The sequence below is a fragment of the Elgaria multicarinata genome, chromosome 2, assembly GCF_023053635.1.
Source record: "Elgaria multicarinata webbii isolate HBS135686 ecotype San Diego chromosome 2, rElgMul1.1.pri, whole genome shotgun sequence".
Lineage (NCBI taxonomy): Eukaryota > Metazoa > Chordata > Lepidosauria > Squamata > Anguidae > Elgaria > Elgaria multicarinata.
In genome coordinates this window covers 32,552,959-32,577,780 of record NC_086172.1, presented here as the reverse complement: position 1 = coordinate 32,577,780, position 24,822 = coordinate 32,552,959, and the positions used below count along the sequence as shown (strand labels likewise).

The window sequence follows — 24,822 nt, the reverse complement described above, 5'->3', positions numbered from 1 at the left end:
ATCTGTTTGTAGTAACACATCGTGGCCCGTCCGCAACTCTATTTATATACATTTCACTGAAAGGAATGTCAATTGGGTGACTGGTATTGACTATCCCCTGCCCACAGAGAAGCTTTGCGTGCTGTGAAACATTTGAATTGTGGCTCGTGACAATTGCCTTGAGCCTCCTGGTGCTGCAGGGGCCGAAGTTAAGCTACAAACCCGAGTTTCGGTTACAGCAGCATCAAGCTGCAAATCAAAAACTAATGCCTGTCATTTGTATTCTGGTGGCTCCTGTGCACAGCTTTCACTCCAGTTACTCTCAGTGTGAACACACTATACCCTCCCTCCCTGCCTGCCTCCTTTTGCTGAAAATTTACTGCCATGGAGGTAAATTTATTGGGTTAATTATTGGTGCTGACTGCTTATCACAGAAGCTTGGTACAGAAAGCTGTGGCCATATTGGACAAAGAGTGAGGGAGACACACAGCATTTATGGGTTCCAGTTTCTGCCAGCACATAAGGTTCCAAACAACACCAAGCTGAGAATTAGCCATCATTCCTTTCCATTTGAAGCAGTATTATGTGAAACTCAAAAGATAGCATACTTTCCCATCAGTTAAACAGCAGGAAGCATCTTACAGCATAAGCCTAGACATGTCTACTCAGGCGTTCAATGGATTTACTTCCAGGTAAGTGTGTATAAGATTGCAGCCTTACATATTTTTCAGGGGTGACAGAAAAGCTTTAAAAATCGCATTAAGTGTCCCACATGAAAACAACAACCATGGAAAAAAACAGCAAATAAAACTTAGCACCCGTATTTTATAGATTTGCTTGGAAAGCACACTGGGATGGCATTTAACAGTCCTGCCAATATCAATCAGAAAAATATCTCAGCCTTTTAAACCCAAAGATAGCAGAAATGCAATTCTGACGTATTTGCTCATACAGCCTCAGCGAATCTTTTAAGTACTACAAACCAAGCTTGCTGCATTGACAGAAATAAAGCATTCAATTCACCATCAGCCCCTTGACAATTAATTATATGAACAGCCTCTTTATGACTTCATAGTATTTCATACATTGTGTGCTCCATTAATGTTCGCTGGTATAGACTTTTCTAATCAATATTAACTCAGGATTATATCTGCTTTAATATAGTCTTAATAATCTATGTCAATCACAAATAAATGTTATATATGATTATTTTAAAATTAAGTTTGAATAGTATTCTATCTTAAATGTTTTGTATGCAACTAATATATTCATAGACAAGAAATTCAAATTGTATACATATAACCCTATTCTTTATGCAGAGCAGGGCTGCTCAGCTTCTGACCAACAACAACAAAAAATAAGTTAGCAATGTGGCCAAGACTTTATTTACACACTCAACTTGCTATATAAAAGTTCTCCATTAGGAAGCCGGCTTTCACATGTACCTTCTTATGATATGAGTCCAGGATATCTGCAACATTTTCCTTTGAAGGGGATTTTAATTCTGTCAAATCTTTTTCTAGGGCAGCCATCTGCAAATATAAACACACCAAGAGCTGTAGAAATGATCACCGACTGCATTATTTCACAGGGTAGTGCTACAATTTCAAACCTCATGGAGTCCACAGTTAGGTGATACCTTCATGAGGACCAACAAAAATACCACAAAAGTTTGTGCAAGCTTTCACGTTCTGCAGAACTATTCATCAAGCTAGGGGATATATAAGAGGCAGAGGATGAGCGAAGAAACAAACATCTTAAAAATGATTTTCTACCACTTGAAGGGATTCCATACCCTCCAGCCACTAGATAATACTGCACAAATTGGCTTCAATTGATTTGTTTCTTTCAACTAGTGCACCACCTAAAATAAATCTCCAGCTTTACTACTATAAAGACTGTCATGTTTATCTCTTTATTTCTGGCCTGTCTGCTCAACATCCAGTGTGTCTCAGCCAGGGCAAGAGATGGCTCTGAGCTGCACACAGACCTTTGTTTCCAGAAATTGGGGGCAGTGGTGTTGTCAGTCAATGAATCTTTGTTCCGGAATGCTAGGTCTTCTCTGATAGCTGCAACACCGTTCAGTCTGCCATCACCATTTTGAAACTGAGTCTATACTGCAGGCTATATTGCAGACCTCACGGCTGTAAGAGGCAGAAGAGTCTTGTTTCATCCCCCATTTCCATGGATGAAGAGTTCTAGAGAACTCAAAAGCTTGCACAATCTTTTGTGGAGTTTTGCATGGTCCTAATAAAGTTATTGCCCAACTGCGGGTTTTTCCCTGGAATCTGGATTTTATACCCATGGGCTAGTGTGGCTATCTTTGTTTTTCATAAACCTTATGAATAGGCCTTACAATCAGTTCCCAAACAATCACCAATGGAAAGAAAAAAATCTACAAAAGTAATAACAATAAATCTCAAAAGTCAGACTCTTCTCCCCTGCCCCTTCTGTTTAATGAAAAGCTTTGTTATTCCTTCTGTCAAAACAAGCGAAGATTCCCTTTTTCACAGACCCATAAAATGACTTCAAAAAACTCAATCACAGTGGACCAGTTTGCACCACACAACAACCCACCGTGTGTTTATTTACCATCAAGATGCTGTGTTGATTGCCAGCCACCTTTATGAATATGCAAGGGGTTGCCATAGCTTGTTGTGTCATATGAACCCAGCCAGTACGGCTTATTTGAGGGTTAAACAACCCTTGTATGGCCCTAAAGCAGACCATGGGTTATGCGGGAGTTGTTTAACCCAGGGGTCCCCAACCCACGGGCCAAGGACCGGTCCCGGTCTGTGGCCTGTTAGGAACTGGGCCGCGCAGGTGAGCTGCTTTCACCCGGCCCCCATCCCCACCCCAGCGTACCTGGGTGCGGAGCGCCATCTCGCCTGCCCAGCCGAAGCGAAGCCAGGACGCTGAAGTGGGGGGGGCAGGCGGGGCTTCCAAAAACCATCCCCTCAACCCACCCACCCCGGTCCGTGGAAAAATTGTCTTCCACAAAACCGGTCCCTGGTGCCAAAAAGGTTGGGAACCGCTGGTTTAACCCTCAAATAACCCTTCCGCAGCCAGGTTTGTGGGACAAGACAAACCACAGCAATCCTCAATCAGGGCTTGCATATTCATAATGGTGGCTAGCATACACCGCAGCTCCTCGGGGGTAAATTAACTCATGATGGATTGTTGTGTTGTGTGAACCAAATCTGGGATAAAACAGAGGACACTTGAAACGTCACTTCTCCCTCTTGAACAATTTACCCTTTCAGCACCAGTATTGAGAATTTGGGGGCTTCTACAACAAGTGATTTGGAAACTTCACACCATGAAGAATGGAACTGCTAGAAAACTTGGGAAGACTGTCTTGTCATTATTTTTGGGAATTGTATTTTCTAAAAGGGGGGGGGGGATAACCACTGCATACTAAGCTATTAATCAGCTTCTCACAATATTCCAATGGTAAGCAGAACAAACACTTCAGGCTTCAATCCAACACTGAATAAGGTATAATTAAGTAGGTTTCTGCAAACAGACTTCTTCCATTCACAGATGAGACAGACCTAGTGGAGGATACGCGGGGAGGCAATTTCCACAAATCACCTTCTATCCCTGCAGCCCTCCACCGCCCCCTGGAGCAGATTTTCGGGGGGGGGGGGAGTGCAAGGGGGAGCGAGGATTGGTAGAAGTCACCTCTGCCGCATCACACTGGGAACACTCTTACCAGGAGACTACCAGAATAGCTCTGGGAGGATTAGCAGGGGGAAGAAAGAATTGTCCTCCTTATCACAAACTGTACCTGGTTGCCTAAGAAGACCTCTGTCCCCAACATCTCAACCAGGCCCTACGATCATCTGAGTATATAGCATGCCCAGTTACCTGCTCAGGTAGATTTACCTTCTCTGCTTCTACAAAGTGAGTTGCAATTCCTGCTTTGTGCACATCTCTTCCTTTCAACCTAAATCCTGTCAGGGCAAGAAAATATCCCAGCTTCCCTGAAAGTTTTGGCAAGAAGTAGCCTCCGCCCACATCAGGAAAAAGACCTACAATTAAAGGGGAGAAATTATGAAGGAATTTATAACTTCTTTATCCTCTTTTGTCCTCATTTGCCTTTTCTGTACTATTGCCAGGCCTTCTAAGGTGGCCTTTTTGCCTAAAATTAGGACTTCTACTTACTTTTCCCATCTTAATGATCAACTCTGGGGGTGGGGGACCCTCCTTTTTACAGAATCTAATATTGTAGTTGATTGATTTTAATGGCCACAAGGTTAGATTCTGCAAAAAGGAATACTGGATTTTGTTTTCTCCCTCATCACAAAGAACTTTTGTGTGTTATTACAAGTCCACAAGTATTAATAGAAGTGGCACAAAAAGCTGTTTGCTGCAGATGTATTGAAAAAGACTGGGTTCAGACAACATAACCAATGGTGGTTTAAATAGTCGACAGTGGTTATTTAACCCACCATGGGTTATCATGTTGTGTGGCGGGAGTTTTTAATCAAAATTATTTGGCCGGAAAAAACACACAAATATCCAACAAAGTTGGCTATTTGAACCACCATTGGTTATCATATTGTGTGGAGGGCACAGTTGGTTATTTCATCAGCCACAGAGTTGCAAGGCAAGAGCGGTTAAAGCAGCAGGATAGATTTTCAGCAGCAATGGCTGATGGAATACTAGTGGGAGGACTGAAGGGGAGAGAGAGGGCAGGGGATGAATGGGTCAACTCAACGCTGATCCTAATCCACACTACAGTTGATTATTATCATGTTATGTGGGGAGTACCTCCTAGATAATCAACTGCCAAGTTGATTATTACCCCACTGAGCCTGTTCAGAAGACACCTTAAACCATGGCTTTAACCACGGTGGTTAAGCCAGAAAGCCAGGCCATGTTCAGAAGACACCATAAACCATGGCTTTAACCACAGTGAATAAGGCTTTTTGCTTTATTCACCATGGTTAAAGCCATGGTTTAAGGTGTCTTCTGAACGGGGACACTGTTGACTATCATGTTGTCTCAACGTAGTACTTTCCCAAATTTTGCATTCATTATTATCTTTTATAAGCTCTGCTCAATCACTTACACAATATTGAAATTAATGTTTACATAGTACTGGCACATAAGGCTTTTGGGAGGTGGGGAGGAAGTTCTCAGATACCAAAAGCATGAGGAATATTTTGCAGAGAGAACATCAATTTTAGAAGTTACAGGATTAACCTATAAATCAGCATTTGATTTGTATATATGAGAGTCTCAGGGCCAAATTTAATGACACACACAATGGGTTGGATCTGGACTTAGTTGTACTTAGAGTAAATCTATTGAAGTCAGTGGGACTTGAACAATCCTTTGCAAGTTTAGCATGCTGGGAGTTGTAGGGCTTTCCCCCCCCCCATCTAAACATGCATAGGACTGCACTCTAAGTGGCTTTTAAGAAGTAAATAGGCGTAGGGAGGTGATCCAGATGAGGAGCCTGGCATAAGAGGTAGAGAGTTTTTTTTAACACTTTTGCCCCCTGCTGAGATCCAGATTAGGCCCCCTACTACCTGCTATTTGCACTGGAAGAAAGACTTCCACGTGTGCCAACAAAAGCTGTTCTTACAGTGCAAATAGCAGGAACAAGGCCTCTGATATGGGCTGAGACCACAGCGGTGGGCAAACGGTTAAAGTCCCCGTACCTATCACATGAGAGTCCCAATCTGGATCCGACCTATCCATCCACCACACCAATAATTTGCATTCATGGAATTGCTAACTGCGCAAACAGCATCGTGTCTAGCTTGGCCGTTGGCAATCAAATAACTGGGCTGTGGAGAGCACTGCAGTGTCTTTCAGGAAGCAGCAAATCAGCTGCAGCCATCGCCTTGCTCTGATCACTGATTGGGAGATAACCCTAGGGGATTTACCGTTCAAGGGGTGGGGCTTCGGGAGCTTCCACAGGCAGGATCAGGAACTTGCTTGGGCTGGAGGTTTCCAATCCCTGCTCTAGCTACTGGATCACACTGCTTCGCTATGAAAAGTCTTACCATAGTGCAACAGAAAATGCAAAGTTCAGCCTTTTACCTATTGCCGTCTCTGGCATTGCAAAAAGGGTCTTTTCTGATGCAATTCTGAAATGTCCATGAACAGACAAACCGACACCCTACCAAAAAAAGAAGAAAAGGTCAAAGATATAATAAAAGTTTACAGTCTGTGTGCATGCAGATGTTTGAGTGATTTATATTTCTCCAAGGAGCTTAAAGTGGCAACCATGGTTCTCTCCCTCACCACTTTATTCTTGTACCAATCCTGGGAGGGAGGTTAGGCGGGGGGCGTATGGCTGGTCCAACATCACCCAGCGAGCTTCGTGGCTAAGTGACGTCAAGGGACGCCTCCCCCAAAAGCCCCTGCTGTGACACCATCGGCACCTCACCCAACCACTTTTCTTCTGTCCAAAGACAGACACAGAACTCCGTGCCTCTCTCTTCATGGAAACTGTCCAGTGGAGGGCAGAGGGCAGGGATCCTCTGCACGCCAGAGCTTGCCCTCTGCTGGTCTAGCCACTACGTCACACTGGCTTTCGTAGGCATAAATATACACAACTCTCAAGTTCACTGAATAACAACACAGCAACAGGCAATGAATATGTATGAACTGCAATTCAAAGAAGCCAGATTAAACATGCATATGGCGTCAGCGCATGCAAACCAGAACTATCTTCATTTTCACACCAGTAGCTCAGAATGCCCACAAGGCAAGTAGTTTTGAAAACTGGATAGCACCTTTCTTTGGAAGTCAGAGCTGCTGCTGTGAACGTGTCAAAGAAATACCCATATTGATACATGATTTCCCAAGGCCAGACACAGAGCTTCTTTGAAATGCATTGCTAGCCTAACTTTTTTTAATATTTGTATTGCCAAGGATGGTAGAGGAGGCAGGATACAAATTCATTAAAAAAATAAAATGTTCTGAGATACACTGCTAAACATGTGTTCTTAGGAATGAACCAGGTATTCAGTCACAGACCCAAAACTAAAAACCCACATCACCACCAAATGAGTGAAAAACCGGTAGGTGACGGGTGTGATATGGAGGGGAAAAGTGGGGTGGGGGAACTTAACCCTGACTCATCACAACAAATATTAGTCTGGGAACTCCAACTGGGGGAGAGATGCAGAGGAAAAACTGGCAGGCAGGGAAGGGTTAAGCAAAACCTCCCACTTCTTCTCCCTTCAAAAGCATGCCCTCCCCTTGCTGCTTTCCAGCTGTTGACTGCTGGCATGAGATTCCACACCATGTCCTCCAAACATCTGGTTCAATCCTAAGGATCACAAAAACCCAGAATTAGATGTAACAGCAGAGGCCACTACATCAATGTATGTTGACAAGGGAAACACTTAGAAAGCATCCTTCTTGGATGGTAGTTGGAATTGTCTGGTGAAAACATGGGAAAATGGGTCGCTTCTAACATTTATTATTATTATTATTATTATTATTATTATTATTATTTATTTATATAGCACCATCTATGTACATGGTGCTGTACAGAGTAAAACAGTAAATAGCAAGACCCTGCCGCATAGGCTTACATTCTATTAAAATCATAGTAAACCGATAAGGAGGGGAAGAGAATGCAAACAGGTACTGGGTAGGGTAAACAGGCACAGGGTAGGGTAAAACTAACAGTATAAAGTCCAAACAGCATCAGGTTTTAAAAGCTTTAGGAAAAAGAGGCAGACAACTTGTGGTATTCCTTGTGTTTTGGCCTACCACTTCCACCAACCCTCACCACTGGCTCTGCTGACTAGGGCTGAAAGGGAGTTGTAGGCCAAAACATCTGGATAACATAATTTGCCCACCCTTCATACGCTCTCATGAGTTAAGCTCACACATGAACACACACAATACAATGTGAGAATTGCTGAGGGCAGTTAACGACTAAGAATGCCCTGCCCTCCATCTTGTTTCATTTATAGTGACTGGGGTCAATGGAACAACTCCCTTTATCTTACAGTTTTCTCCCTGCTTCTTTGCCTTGGTAACTTGACAATCCCACCAGCACAACACATTCGCTATGATGGGACAAGGGAGAGGGCTTTCTCTGTTGTGGCACCCTGACTGTGGAATGCCCTCCCCTTGGAGGCCCGACTGGCGCCAACGCTGATATTATTCTGGCGCCAAGTGAAAACAAAGCTTGTTAACAAAGCCTTTAATGGTTAAACTCACTAAGATGGCACATTGTTTTAACTGTTTTATTGTTTTTACTGCTGTCAAATTATATATTGTTTTAACTTGGTTCATGGTTTATTTGTTTTTAGCTGTGTATATTTACTGCTTTATACTGTATGCTTTTATCTGTACGCAGCCCTGAGATCTTAATGATATAGCGTGGGATATAAACGTTTTAAATAAATAAATAATGGTTCCCATATGTGATCTTTCCCCTTTTCTGTCAAAACTCTTGAGACAAGAATAAGTTTTTCTGGTCAATTTACCTTGCTCCCTGCTAGGGGAAACTCAAAGCATTTCTCCCTTGACTTTTAAAGGAACTTCCTTCAAATACACTTTAAAGGCTGCCCTTCCCAAAGAATGTATTAGGCTTCTTAAGAAGCTGTGGGAAGTTTCTAGCTGAGGTCTTGACCTCTCCGTCCTCACACCCCTCCGTTCCTGTGGAACTCTCCAGTGAGCTCGGTTTCTGAGGTAACACACTGTCCACACCCCACCTCCCTTACAACGCAGCACAGCAGGCTCTGTTGACAGTTAGCTGACAGTGATGGGAGCTAAAAGAGACATTGCCTATCCTCCTTGAACCTTCTAAACTATGCCTAAGCCCATCTGGCCCAACGTCCTCCCTTTGCATTTGATCCAGCTGCCCCCACACCCAAGAGGCCAAGCATTCAAGTCAACATCCAGTCCTTCTCCATTCCTCAGATCAAATGGATTGCATCCATTTTTATTAGCACTGAAAGATTTATACCTATTCGTTAATCAACTGAAAAGCCTTTTAAAAAATTGTCCCTGATTAAATCAGGCAGTACAAAAAACAAACAAAAAACAAGCGCTTATAAACAACGCAGATGGGATGCCTCTTCTAACTTGTCTTCTACAATAGGTGTGCATCATCCAAAAACAAAGAAGTTCTGCTTCTTGCTTCAGAAGTATTGCTTTTATCCCTATGCAAATGGATAAACCAATAGATTTTTCCAACTATAACTTACATGATTAAACTAATTAACGTTTTATTTAAATGGATTGCAGCCCTACTTTTGAGCTATGGAAGCTAATACTTAGACCAGAGGTGGGCAATTATGGACTACCAGATGCAATTATTGACCTACAATTCCAATCAGTCCTCGCCAGCTTAGCCAATGATGAGGGGCGATGAAAATTGTAGGTGAAAGCAAGTTGCCCACCCGTGACCTAGACTATGTCTGTCTTTCTATCGATTTCCTGACATCTATAGCATTTCAAACTGACTTGAGCAAGCAGCCAACACCAGATGGAAGAGTCCTGGCCTGCCACCCATTTGTTACTTGCCTGTTTTAAAGTATCTTGCCTATTCTCCATACCAGATAGGAAATGGCATCATGGAAGAGAAGCCAGTTGTCTTGTGCTCAGAGTCAAAGCTCTGCAAGGGGAAAGGTGTGCCTGCTTACACCACCCAATTTCCTCCAAATGAGAACCAGAAAAGTTCATCTGGCACCTAGTGTGATGCTCTCCCAGATGGCCCTGGCACCCGAGACAGGGCCTCCCCTTTCTGAAAAATGCCCCTGAATCTGTCACTGGCCTTAGGTCCTCTCAAGGAACACTCTCAAGAGCTGAACATCTGAAGCGGCATAATCTTCCCTTGGCATCACCTCCAGCGGGCTGCCAGAGCCATGTCATTACTGACCTTCAAAACACAATAAAAGGCTAATTAATTCATTTAGGCTCTTCCCTAGCAGTGCATCTCTGTGGGGAAACCAGATTATTTCAGGAGATGGGCTCCCTTATTTCAAGGCTGCTAAATAAATGAATCCTTAAGCAGGCAATCAAGAGCCTCTTCAATCTGCACGCTGTAAAAAGAGAAAAACAATGTCTTCTTGTTCAATGAGGGCAATTCAGGTAAAGATGAGCCAACAGCCTTTTAAAAAACTTATTTATTTAAAAACCAGGAACAAGGAATGAACCACTAAATGCAAGATTCAAACAAAATCTTTGATGAAAGTCAAACATGTTGCTAATTAAGAGAAAAGAAAAAGCGTCACTGGGACATTAGCAACACTGAAGAAAATGTTAAGCCGGCTTGAAAATGTATCACTGTCTTCCCAACATGGGGCTTCCTGAGATTATTTCATGATGATGATGATGATGATGATGATGATGATACAAAAAATTAAGGCAATATATCAAACACAGTTTATAAATTTATTATTACACAATAAAAATATAACCGATAAGTTGAGAGGTTTAGGTTTGATTACCTATATTTCGTCTACATTTCCATGACTGATTCAACCATCTCTTTCAACTCACTTAATTCGGCATTCACACAAAAGAAGAAAAAAGAAAATTTGCACTTTATGCTGGGTTTCTACTTGTAGAACATGCCAACCAATATGTCACTTATTGACATCAAGTGTGAAATATGCATTGCAAGAAAAGGCAATAGCAACAAGTGAAAAAAAAATCTCAAATTGTTCCCGGTAACCCCCCCCCTCCCCCAGTCTGAATGGAACAGTCATTTGCAGGAGCTTTTGTAAATGTCAGGGGTAACAAGCAGGACACAATGATTCAGGCTGAAATGGTAATGTGCCAAGAAATGACAGATTTATGAGTTTAGGCTAGCGCAGTGTAACAAAACAGCGAGGGAGCCATAGCTATTGCTTCATGCTCTAATCCCCCCAAAAATCAATCATTTGATGTGCAACTGCTTTTCCCATCTGATAAATGACAGGGAGGGAACTCAGTTCAGCAACCAGGTTCAAGGTTCGATCCCTGACACGGCTAGTTAAAAGAGGCTCATGAAAGAGGCTGGTGCAACTGGGAGCAACTGATATTGCACAGCACTGCCAAAGCTAGGTACATGTGGGACTTCATCAGTTCCTCAGAAAGGAGAGCCCTGGGAACCATGTATCAGAATAGGATATAGACGTAATAAAAACATGTTCAGGAAGCAGGGTATAAAGGAAGGCAGAAGGCAACTTGATTCGACCTTTGGTCCGCTGCCACCACCCTCGACACCTGAGAAGGGAGGGAATTCCCAGGTCACAAGGAGCAGAGACCAAACTGGTTCTCCCAATTCTGCGAGTCCAGAACAAACAAAGATTAGTAGCGCCAACTACAAAATTACACTGGATTCAGCACTGACCCAGATGGAAACAGCAACACAATTCTTGAAGGTAGATCGTTTATTTACAAGTGAGGGAAAGAGGGAGTATGGGAAGGGTACAATTACAAGTGAAAGACAGAGAAGATCCACAAATGGGGAAAGCAGCCATATCTTAGCTACACAAATCATTCAAGCAGATGCCTTCTATCTAACTGCAAGTGCCTCCCCCCCCCCCCCGCCAAAGTAATTCCAACACAATGGGACAGCATAGAGGTTTCATTTATAGTACTTCCTTTTCAGGAGTATCCTGTCTACTATCATTTTTAAATAAACATTCTATTTCCAAATAAAGGAAAGAGTAAGTATTCAACAGCCGGACAGCCATCTGTCAGGTATGCTTTAAAGTGGATTCCTGCATTGAGCAGGGGGTTGGACTCGATGGCCTTTCATCACAACAGTTAAAGCTGCAGGAGCCCTGCCCTCAAGAAGGCAGGGCTCCTGCAGCTTTAACTGTTGTGATGAAGAGCGGATTTCACCAGATGCTGCATGCATACAAATGACACCTGCTGAAATCCCCTTTCCTATGCAACTGTTAAAGATACAGGAGCCCTGTCCTCCTTTCCATATGGTCACCCTAGCACTGTTTCAGTCATGTCCTGCCTCTGCGTTTCTTGTCAGCAGCTGATTGGCCACTGTGCGAACAGAACGCTTAACTAGATGGAGACTTAGTCTGATCCAGTATGGCTCTTACGTTCTTATGATTGGTTCTGAATGAAACCAAGAGTGGATTCACCACCCCTCTGACATAGGTGCCACCAGCCTCCATTGCTCCTCCAACGGCTCACTTGGGGTTTGTACTAGTTGCAGAGGAAGACAACTCTTCCTTCACAACTAGCATGAAAACTCAGCAGGCTGGTAGAGCAGGAATGGATCTCTTCTACCAGCCTGCATTGTAAAAAGTTTTTCTTTCTTTTCATGTTTTTTTGTGAACTGCCCAGGGAGCTTCGGCTATTGGGCAGTATAAAAATGCAATAAATTATTATTATTATTATTAAAATACCATCTGAAGATGGGAGAACCCTGAGTTTCTATGGTGACTGCAATGGAGAGGGGGTAAACACTGAAATGAAGGGTAGTAACCTTTTAACATAGTAGTCTGGGCTTATTTGCAAGGCTGCCTTAAACCTTCCACAATTTTTTTTCACATCTTAACTGCAAAAAGTGTTCATTTGATCAAGCAAGTAACTTCTAGTATTCCATAGATCAATGTGTTCACATCTTGACCGTTGTTGCTGTTCTATGCTTTCACTCTCAGGGAGTTACCGTGAAAGCCAGAGATTAGCTACAATAACTCCACCATTTGTCTCTAGGATAATATCCAGAGGCTTAACAGTCAAACCAACATGCCAGATGGGAAATTTCCTGCAACATCAGCAAAGATTCAATCCTTTTCAGTCTTGATTCAATGCTGTTTTCAATATTCTCAGTCATTAGTGCTAAATAGCACACAGGTCAATCTCATATAAATACTATGATAGAATAGGAGATTAGTACCCTCAGTACATCCGGTGTATTTTAGGGTAAGAACTGTATTGAATTCTCAAAACAAAGACTCTGGAAAACAGACCTGGAAGTCTATGTATCTGCATTCATGGCACATATATCTAAACAGGGAAGGAATAAGAGATGTCAGCAAAGTATCTAGTTCTTGAATGGCAGTAATTTTGACATGATTAGAAATCTTCAATTCAATATTTCAAAGTATGTTATAGATGTGAGATATCAATTCTGATTGGGGAAGAGGGAATTCTAACTCCATCCTCACCGTCTGTCAGCTGCTAAGGAGGTATAAAACAAATAAAAGATTACAACACTTGCCACAATAGTGCAAAGTAGAAATAACTGTATATACACATGCATGAGGTTACAAAGCTGTTAATTGGTTGGTTTACCATACAGGTTTATCAAAACCTATTTTAAATGGGATTTAAGTGCCATGGATTGCATCTATAATCCACAATCCAGAGAATTAACGACGTACAACAAATGGATCAGGTTAACACAACACTGTTATCTCAAAACCTGCCAACTATGGTTTGAACTTGCTCTCCAAACCAGGATTGCAAACCACAGTTTGAAGCTGGCAAGTAACTTAAGCTGCCAGTTTGGATATAATAGCCAACAACAGCTTGCCACATAGCAAGTAGTAACTACGTAAAGAAGGGGAGAGGAGGAGTAAGGGGAGAGGAGAACTTAAAAAGGAGAAAGGAGAAGGAAGCGGGCATGCCTGAACCTCAGTTATGTAACAAACAGCAAGCCATGGTTTGGCATTGTTCATTCATTCATTTAAATTTATACCCCACCCTTCAAATACATTACCAAGGTGGCTTACAATAAAAACTCAGTGAAAACCCAATACATTAAAATAAGCTAAATACTAGTAGAATAGCGTAAAATAATCTATGTAGAACAGATCAACAAAAGTTTAAAAGCCTGGAAAAATAAAAAGGCCTCTGTCTTGTGCCAAAAAGGCAGAGTGGGTGCCAGGCAAGTCCCTCTGAGTAGAACACTGCACAGCCAGAAAAGCTCTTGCCCTGAATAAAGGTGAATAAAGGTTGTGTCTAGGCAAGAGTGGAACCTTCACATCACTCCACCTCCTTAGCTAACACAGAAGTCTATCAAGAAATGATTCCCTTTCCAAAGAGGGAAGTTCAACAATCTCATTCAAGAACTGATCGTTTTCTGATTTCCCTTAAGCTAGCAAATTGAACAGAAGCGGTAGATATACTAGATCTATTTTATGCCAATCACGATTCAATTCAATTCAGTTTAAATATGAGAAGCGGACTACAACATTATTGGAATTTAATACGATGAATTGAATCCAAATATCTACACACATAACAGGACTGCTGCTGGCAACTTACTTTCTCACCACCTTCCCTCATTTTCAGCCCACAGAACCCTTCAAAATGCTCCCTCAGGGGTCACAGGTGGACTGGGCTATAGTGAACTGGGCTATAGTGCAGGGGGCTGGAGAGATGGTCCCCTTGACCTCAGGAACAGATTTTGGGAGGGCAAACTCAGATGTAAAGAGGAGAGGGAATCACTAGCACAAAACAGAAGGACCCCTCCAAATTCCACTGATGAAACCTTTCCTCAGCTAAGGGGAACCAGTTACATTCTGCCCAATAGCAACTGTGGAGCTCTGGACGCTAAAATTATAGCGATTCCTAAAGCAGAGAGAATTTCTCTTAGTATCCTCCTATATAGTGGAGAGAAAGTTTGTGAACCCTAATGATAATTACACAAATTCCATAGTTTTACCATGATAGCCTTTGTGAATCAAAGCCAGTCCTTTTCTAAATATCCAATAAGATTTATATTAACCAATTCTGTGTCTTGTGAAATAAAATGATGTCTAGATTGGGCAAACAATGAGTACTTAAGAGACAGGGGTATGTGCAAAAGTAAGTGAACCCCTCGTTTCATCAACTCAATTAAAGGGAACAATTAAAATCAGGTGTTGCTGATCAGGTTTGTGTTATTTTGGCTTTGGAGAATTATTTGCCAAAAAGTCTAATTTAATTTATGATCAAAGTCAGCCCAGCCATGATTAATGGACTTTATGCTTCTTTTTTGGATTATTTAGGAGAACTAGACAAAGGATATCAGTTATTATATATAATATATATGGGGGCCCTCACTACTGCTATTAGAGAATATAAAAATAATGACTGGGGAGCTAAATTAAGTCTTTTTGTGGATCATAAAGCCCTAGTGGCTTCAGAACCAAGTACTACATTATCTAAGTATTAAGACTGATAGAAGAGTTACATAAGAGTAGTGGAGTATAAAATTAATATATATAAAATTGAGATGTTCTCATTCTTTTCCCAAAATAATATTGAACAATTAACACTTTTGATTATTAAAGCAAAACAAAATTGCACAGATGAAACAAATTAAAATGGAAAAATTATGGCCATTAAAATGAACATTCTACCCAAAATCATCTTTCATCTTCAAAACATAATGAGCAATGAAAGACAAAGCATGGCAACATATAATTAAATTCCTTTATTTGGGGAGGAACGAGAGCGAACATTATTTTTTATTTAATGCAATGACCCAAAAAGGAAGATGGTTTAGCAGTCCTCAGTTCCATATTTCTATGCAAATTGAATAGTAGTGCAATCCTATGCATGTCTACTCAGAAGTAAGTCCCAATGAATTCAGTGGGACTTATTGCTCAAGGTAAATGAGTACAGGACTGAATCCTAATTGGTTAACAAGGTAATGAGATTGGATTACTAAAGGAGTAAGAAAAATGGAGCATATATTTAGCAAGGTATTTTTGCAATGCTCTGTTATAATTATAAAATGTGCAGACTATGGTGATTGGTGTGATTTTCAGGTATTCCATGTCCTCCTCACACCCTCTATGCTACCCAACTTCTCCAGAATGCTGGTAGGTCCTCTTGTTTTGTCATAAATAAAATTTAAAACATTAAAAAAGAAGTGCACCATATGTGCTCCTTCTTCCTAGTTGACTCTATAGCTGGCAGAGACCATCAACCACTTAGATTCTCTCTTCGGGGACTAAATGAGGTTTCTTCCTCCGTCATTTATCATTTAGATTCTGATCAAATGAAATTGACATCAGATAAAAGGATTAAGTGGAATCCTTTATTACAGGTTTATAATGAACAGGTTTCTGGACTTTTAGCTGGGTTACCAGTGCGTGGGTAAGTATTTTAAATCAAGGATTATTAACTGTTTCTCCAAAGCTTCTGAAACATACCTGTGCCTAACAGCATGTAGCATTTCTGAAAAGTATATTAGTAGGATAATAGCAGAATGATTTTTTTGTCTTCCAATGAATTAACATTCGCACAGCAAAATTTGATTAGTTAAATGCTCATTGCTTTCATATGGCTGTTGTCAACCATTTTTTGTTGAATTTCCTCCATTTACAGCGAAACTGGACATTAAGATAAACACACTGTGAGCTGAAAATGGCAGCCATGTGCCCAATTCTCCCCTCCACATTTAGCACAATTTAGCAGAGTCCTCATATCATTATGTTGCGTAATTTCCCACCAGTATCAAGCAAGAGCCAATGATATGGATCAGGGGGAAGGAACTGCAAAGGCTATGATGCCAAAGTATGTGTAAGTTACACTAGGCATTGGGGTTGGGGGAGCCACTGTTTTCAGCAGCAGCCAAGCATTTAATGTAACATCTAGTTTGGCCCTTCCCCATCAGGTGAGAACTTTTCTCCCCAAAGGCCTTCTTCTAGCGCTATTCTGCCACTGCATGTCATACTCATGGGTCCAGTTTACACATAATGCTAAATGACAGTTTAGTGTTATATGTTCCCCCTTTGTTACTCTGGCACCTGTTTCTGTTTTCAACAAACCATGTTTTGTTATGTCTAAATCTAGAACTGTGGTTAGTACAGTTACTGAAACTAACCAAGATCATAAACCACAGTTTGATTATACACCACTTGTTTTAATAAATTATTGTTAACGTGAATCACAGTTTGCCCAAATTCAATCATAACAAGAAATCACATCTGCTTGAAAACAGAAAACAGCTGCACCAGAACGAGACTCGTGCATATGACACTAAGCTAACACAGCCATATACATTCAAGATGACTCTCCTAGTATTGCCAAGAAGTATTTGTAGTTTCTGCCAGGCTTAGCTCCTTGAAAGGAATCATATACCTTACTCTGGAAAAGTGTGCATTAGCAGCTTTTGTAATATGTGTAAAGATTTAACATTATCACTGCTCATAGTACAATTACATCATGACATTAGCCGATAAGGCTTTTATGAAACACAGAATGACAGCCTACTAATAATTAAGATTTCTGATTCCTATTTGTTACCCTTCATGTTAGCTAGCCTGCGCCATCAACCATTTGTTCAAAGCAACTAAATGTTCAAGCACGTACTCGTAGGCTTACTTATCTTTAAACCGCATTCTTTCAATTATTACATTAACTGATGATAGCTCCCACACACTACGTGTTTCTAAATTTACACAGCACGTTCCATTATTCTGGCACTAAGTAGACTGAAGTGACTAAAGGTTATATTTAGCGTGGAACCAAGTGTTCAAAGTGATGGAGGTGCAAAATAATTAGCAAAAGCTCTGTAAGAACACACAGCGTGATGGCTGATATATAAAGAAAGACACTTTTCCTGAACGGCCAGAATCCATAGAACAGCCTTGCCCAACCTGTTGCCTTCCAGACGTGTTGGACTACAACTCTGTGAAAAAGTCGAAACATGGCTAAAATGTCAAACTATTACAATCTGTTCATCCATCCATGAATCACCATCTCCCTCTGTGGGCTGGGATTCTAATACCATGGGCATAAGTGGCAGCCTCTTGTGTCTCATGGATTGCTGCCCCAACTTTGAAAGGGAGGAGCTGAATCAGGGCACTAAAACTACAGAATGCTGCCTACAACCTACTGGATCCCACCCATTTTTAACAGCAGCAAAGTGGATCCAACAATGTAATTCCACTGATGGAGCTACTTCCGTCAACAGAACCAGGGCTGGGGTGATTCTTGCTTCCCTCTCAATCCATGAAAATCTGCTCCAAAGGACTACGAAACCCTCCAGAGCAGCACAAAGCCCTACAGTGGGGAGAAGAGAGGAACACAGTCCCACTGAGCTAGCGGACATCCACCAGCATGATGACAGATTTAACTCATAAACGTTTCAAAACATTCCCATCCCTAAGACATGGAATTGCAGATTTTAGTAAGTGTCACGCTAAATGTCAAATAGTAAATGATGACATTATCATTAAAATTTGAGAGGCCTGGAACAAATTCTGATCTTTACCTTCAAACCTCAAAGTCAACTAAGTATCTTTGGTAAAGACACAAATTCCATCACTGCTTCCATCATTTGCCTGTAAAGGGCAATTACCATGGCATGGGGATAAATGTTAAAAACAAGCATCATTTCTGACATTCATCAATTCATTTCAAGAAACACCAAGAGAAGAAAAGGCTGAGCTAGGAAGAGATTGTGTGTGGATGCCACCCACCAAGTATAAATGTTGCTTTAGTTAGCCAGGGGGCATTACCACCTGCCCATTCTGGAAATACCCTACTCTGTCCTGATACATTCTGACATCTACCTGTAAATGAGAGAATTTGTAATGAAATTAGATTTTTTTATATATGTGTAGTCAGACATTTGCAAAATATACGTTTAAAAACTCAATTTAATGTTCACAGGTTCTTGAAACATACCAATGAATATCTGAAATGATTGCATCAAGCCATTTATAACTGTGCCCTGGTAAATTTCATCCTTTTTCAGTAAATAACGGAAATGTGGATGATATTGGCTTCTTTATTCAGAATACAGAAGTGACCCTACCCCAAAAAAATGTCTTTGTAAAAATTTTTTTACATTTTCCAATAGCCTCCTAAAATCTTAGAACACCAGGTTCATCAAGTTTCATAACTACTGCAACATACTTAAGGAAAGGAACCTCTCGTGCAAGCACTGAGTCATTGCTGACTCTTGGAGGGACGCCAGCTTTCGCTGACGTTTTCTTGGCAGGCCTTATAGCAGGGTGGTTTGCCGTTGCCTTCCCCGGCCATTATTACCTTTCCCCCAGCTAGCTGGGTACTCATTTTACCGACCTCGGGAGGATGGAAGGCTGAGTCGACCCGAGCCGGCTGCCTGAAACCAGCTTCCGCTGGGATCGAACTCAGGCCGTGGGGAGAGTTTCGGCTGCAGAAACTGCTGCTTTACTGCTCTGCGCCACACGAGGCTCAACATACTTAAACATACAATGAAATAAAAGTAATTTGTGTGTTTTCATTCTATTCTCTCTCACCCAGATAGTAAACTTTCCCCATACACATAGGTTCTTACAAATGTTCTAGGAAGCAAACAGTTACCTAATTCCACAACAACGTCCAATACTACCTATCTTTCTGTATAGCTTAACAAAGTAAAAAAAAAAATCCTGTTTAAGCTTGAAAAGTCTTATTTTTGATAATTTATTTGCAAGTGTTGCCCTTAAAATGAGACTGAAACTCACCTTCCTCAAATTATTCAGAGTACATTTACAATATTTTTGTATTCTATGTTGCTCCCCGCCTCGATCCAGAGGGAGAGGCGGGTAAGAAATAAATAAATAAATATTATTATTATTATTATTATTATTATTATTATTATTATTATTTTGCCCATCTTTCAAAAAGTGGTGTGAAGAATGTAACACTGTTTTGGACTCCACATTGTTCCATTCCTTGAGCAAAGGACCATTTACATACTTTCCTTTGCTAGTACATAAGTCATTTTGATAACTCAGTTGTCAATTGTTTCTCAGGAATGGAAATTTCTGGAACATATCATTAACACTGAAAATATTTCCTTCGGAGTTGTTTTAAAACAGTAACACCACAGACAAAATCATGATAAACAGGTTTTTCCCCCTTCAAAACACCTTATAAAACATGTCCCTAGACATGCTAGAATGGGAGCAAATGGGACCTCAAAGCATTTAGGAATGTGTTTTCTTAGAAATATATTATCCATATTTTGTGAAGTATTTGTTGCTTACAGCAGCATGGAAACATTGGCATGACAGATTATTATTTTGCATTTTAACCAACCTATTCTAAATATTTTACCTTTCATGATGGACATCAGATGATCCCAGAATGACCTCGTCACTATGAAAAGTGAGTCTTGCGAAACTGCATCTGAGATAATAGCTAGATAAACTAGACATCTGTATACCATCTTATTTTGAACAAACTAGCAAGGAACCCATACCACTGCCCTAAATTAGGCCCAGGGATTTATTCTGAAGTACAGAGGCAAAGCTCATTATTGGGAAAAAACTATGCATATTTTTCCTATTACACTGGGCAGTATCCAACGTTTCCTCTGTACCTCTGCCTTTTGTGTTGTGCTAGATGGACCCGCTATCGGTGCAACAGGAAGCTAGCTGCGCTGATCTGTCCCATTCTAGAGGTAAGTGTTTTGGCTTGTTTCCGTTTGCATTAGGAAGCACTAACTTCCTGTAGCGCCAGCAGTGGGTCCCACTGGGGCACAGGCAGCATTGGACACTGCCCATTATGTGCATTTAAAATCAATCAATCAATCTCATAACCTAACAAATACAGTGAACTAGTCACAAGCACTGGGAGCAATTCTAGCAAATAGTTTACCCACATAGTGAGAAATCTGAACGTGCAAAACACCACATTACACTGGTGCTTATGTTTCTGGACCCAATATAGTGTGCCAGCCTTGAGCTATAAAGCCCTAAATAGTCTAGTTCCTGAGTAAGTCAGGAACAGCTGGTCCTATATAGATCTTCCTGTAGTTTAAAATCAGCTCTGGAGGCCCTGCTGGTAATTGCTTTACAAAAGCAACAGACATTGAAGCAAGCAAACAAAAATACTCCAGGCAAAAGAAAGCCAAGTCTTTAAAATTCAGTTCATGGACTACTTGTACTTGAAAACCGCAATCAATAGCATAGAGTGCAGCTATTGTAACAAGGCTCTTTCAACACAAGGAACAGACAGCAGTTCAGTAGCATTATAGAGCAATATGCAAAACAGAAAGATGTAGGCCATCAAATAACCACCAAACACCAGCACTGAAGTCTTCAAATGGGAATAAAATACTACAAGTCAGAACTATTCTGAGGCTCCATTTAAAAAAAAAAAGTGCACAAAATTAATCTCCCTCCAGGCAAACTGGCAAACAAAGCAAAGAAACCTTCATTAACTACTGCTTCTCATTTTGCCTGAACCAGGAAACTATGGTTAGTAACTTTGAAAGAGCCAGGACATTAAACCATGATTTGAAGTTGTTTTAATACCCTGGCTTATTATGAAGCTGTTCACCATAGTTCCCCATTCAGATGAAATGGGAAGCCAAGGCTTTCGGGTTTGTTTGCCAACTTGCACGAAGGGGCTCCATGCACAGATCTCGGCTTATTAAGCCGAGGTATGACCACCTGACAGCAGGATCCCCAACTAAGATGTTCTTCCTTCAAAAATTTTTTGATGCTCTGGGTAATAAATCCTTTCCAATAGTAAACCTTTCAGGAGTGATCTTGCATTTTATATTAGGCAAAGAAGGGTAAAAATGTTAAAGAAAAGTTTTACAGCTCCTTTACATCTTCCAATGCAAACTTGCCAAGAGTCAAAGAGCTGCAAACAGGGTTTGGTTTTCTGCTTCTTTGAAATCTTCCATTCTTTCAGTACCAAGAACTCACAATAAGAAGCAGCCTGTGTCACACTCAGGTTTATAGACCAATAAAAAGGGATCTGCTTATTTGATTTTCCTTCCACAGCAACAACCTTTGAGAAAAGAATCCATTTGGTTGTGGAAAAACAGCTGCCTTAAATATGCACATGTACAAGCCATTTTGGTTTTCCCAGCAAATGTCAATACTGGCTCTAATTTACTCGTTTTACTATAGTGTTAACTATGAACTTATCAATGAGAAGAACGGAAAAGTTTCACAGAACTGCAAAGTTTCACACTTCCCCCAAGCCTTGAATCCCAGCAGCAAAATGGAGTAGATTGATGCTGTGTGCTTTAAAGCCCAAGTTTCCACCCCTCTTCCTGGGTTGGGCAAGAAAAAAAACCAGATTTCCCACCCAAGGAGACAGCCTGAAATCAGCCATCTCAAACTCCAGAGACGCAGGCGACTTCTAATTGCAATCATCTACAAATCCCCCATACCTTATACTAAAAACAGAAGATGGCCATGTTACTACTCATTTGTAGTACAAAGCCCAGATATCTTCCCTCCTGATGGGCAAATTGAATTTCTCCAGCAACATTTTGTACCTAAGAAATTAGCATTTCTCTTCTCGTTTCTATTGCAATTGCTGCGCAAGCATCATAGCCATAGACTACACACCATGCGTGAAGTGAAGAGAGAGAGGCCACAGAGCACTACCACGCCAATAATGCTTCTTTTAATTTTATTACTTTGCTATTCCAGCACAGGGACACACCTCCAGCTTTAAAAGCAAAACCTCTGGTTTCATTTTTTCATTGCTTTTTTGCAGCAAGACCTCCCAGGCCAGCCCACCCTTTCCTGCACTGTACTGATTTAGCAAGATCTGTTGTCTACCCCTCTATGTCCACCCTTTCCATCCAAACAAGGCAATTGACTTCTTCATTGTATGTGCATAGAGTGCGGTACTGCTGTTTTCCAGAACAGACCCATGGACTTCCACGCTAAGGCAAAGATTAGATGGTTCATGCTTTGTACAGTCATGTAGGGAAGCCCTTACGACCATTGACTCACTCACAGCTGGACGGCTAGTAGAACGTTTGCTATTTTTATGGTAAGCCACAACCTGCGGAAATAACACCCACTGCTCCACAAATAAAGAAGCTCCTTAAGTCAAGTTCAGCTGAAACTTTCCCATTTCTGAAAGCGCTCATTTGCACCTTCCATTTAGTCTAGTATAGAGAACGCCAAAGAGAACTCCATTCTGTTAAGCATAATGAAATACAGCGATACTGACAATCTCGATTTCAGATTTGTGCGCTTGCCAACTTTTGAGGGATCAAGAGATTTGTGACTTGCATGAACTCCATTTGTTACTTTCCCCTGCCACCTAAAAAGAGCTTTAAAATTGGATCTCCCTAATTAGCAAAAAAGTATTTTTCATATGTCTATACAAAGAGTTCATTAAAATGGGCATATAAATATTCTAATCTTCATCTAAAGTTAATTGTGGCAGTTTGCTCTACTGCTACATGTGAAATAAAGCCTTCTCGAAACCTGCTTTAAAACACACCTTGTATTTGGAGTTCTACCTTCCGTACCATCAAAGCTCAGTCAGCAGCTCGGCTCTGGATTAAGAACCACTTTCTGACAGTATTCCTACACAGTTTTCTCAGAGCTAAAATTGGGGGTGGGTGATTGTGGTTATATAAGAAATCCCGATGGCTAATGCCAACAATTCTCTATTACAACAAGCCACTATGAGACTGGATTAGAGATAGAATGGTTTCGGAAAAGGGAAACGCTTTGACAAATTGCTTCTATTCAGTTTCAATGTGTAGAAGATCAAACGTGTCCCAGACATGTCTGCATGACAGCGTTTCAGTCCAAAACGTCCTGCTTTCAGTGCCGACACCATTACATACCCTGTGTACTTTAACACAGGAACAGGTCACCATAATCTGCACTATTCATTTCTGAGTTAAAGTGTACTGTGAACTCATTTCCCCCCCTTCTTCTCTTTTATGAACTGAGCAAATTGTTCTGAAGTCATTACACAAGTCTAATGGTATTCAAATGAGCAACTGTGTGCCATTGAGAGAACCCTGCTTCCAAAGGCCAGAAAAGAGAAACTCTACAACCCCACCTATTGGCTGTTTTAAAACTTAATTGAGAGCAAATCAGGGCCATACATAGCCTCTATTAAAGTAGGGGTGGGGTGGGGGTTGATGGGAGTTGTAGGCCAAATATCTGGAGGGTCACAAATTTCCCAGCCCGGGATTAAAGGGATGATAAACTGAAGAATTGTGCAGCTTGATGCCAAATCCGTGAAGGGTTCCTTTCCAACCAATTGTAAATACTATACCCCACCAATGTTGGCCTAATCTCTCTCACTCTACAAGCTTTATATGCAAAAGTGAAACGTATGATCCCCAAACCCATGGATACCATTTAAAATGCCATCAGATTATCTTACTAGGGATGTTACACTAAGCACATTTAATTGAAAACACAGGTTGCTATCAATGGAAGAGCCATAGCTCACTGGTAGACCACTTGCTTTGCATGTAGAAGGTCCTGGCTTCAATCTGCCACACCTCCAGATAGCACTGGGGAAGTCTACTAATTGAAACCTATAAAGCCTTACACGGCTTGGGACCACAATACCTGACGGAACACCTCTCCCGACATGAACCTACCTGTATACTGTGCTCAACATCTAAGGTCTTCCTCCAAGTGCCTACTCCGAGGGATGCTCGGAAAATGGCAACAAGGGAGAGGGCCTTTTCAGTGGTGGCCCCTCAATTATGGAACGATCTCCCCAACGAGGCTCGCCTGGCACCAACATTGTTATCTTTTCGGCGCCAGGTTAAGACTTTTCTCTTCTCCCAGGCAGTTAACAACATATGCTGAGTTGTTTGTAAATAATTGCCCCCAGAATAGTTGTTTTAAAAGGATATTGTTGTTTTTATGTTCTTGATGGTTTTAAATTTTGTATACTTGTTTTTAATGTCCACTGATTTTAACTTTTGTAAACTGCACAAAGAGCTTTGGCTATAGGGCGGTATATAAATGTAATAAATAAACAAACCCTAGAGAGCCACTGTCAGTCAATACCAAGCTAGATGGACCAATGGTCTGACTCGGTATAAAGCAGCTTCCTATGACTGTAGTCTGTCCATCAATGGGGTGACAGAATCTGGAACATATTCTGGTGTTACTAAAGACATCAGAATTCCACAGCATGAGGTGGAACCTCTTTCAAGAACTGCAGGAAAATCCCAAAGGATTAAAATACATG

At 41.1% G+C, this 24,822-nt stretch overlaps 1 protein-coding gene across 1 annotated transcript in view; it reads right to left on the bottom strand.

Moving 5' to 3' along the window:
* The window catches only part of HIBCH (3-hydroxyisobutyryl-CoA hydrolase), a 62,360-nt gene that overhangs the window by 19,269 nt on the left and 18,269 nt on the right, over window positions 1–24,822 (bottom strand). Inside the window, exons 7-9 of the mRNA XM_063116258.1 lie at window positions 6,037–6,115; window positions 3,868–4,013; window positions 1,425–1,511 (exon numbers count right to left, since the gene is read on the bottom strand). Of these exons, the coding sequence (XP_062972328.1) occupies window positions 1,425–1,511; window positions 3,868–4,013; window positions 6,037–6,115 (312 nt within the window). The remainder of the gene's footprint in view (window positions 1–1,424; window positions 1,512–3,867; window positions 4,014–6,036; window positions 6,116–24,822) is intronic.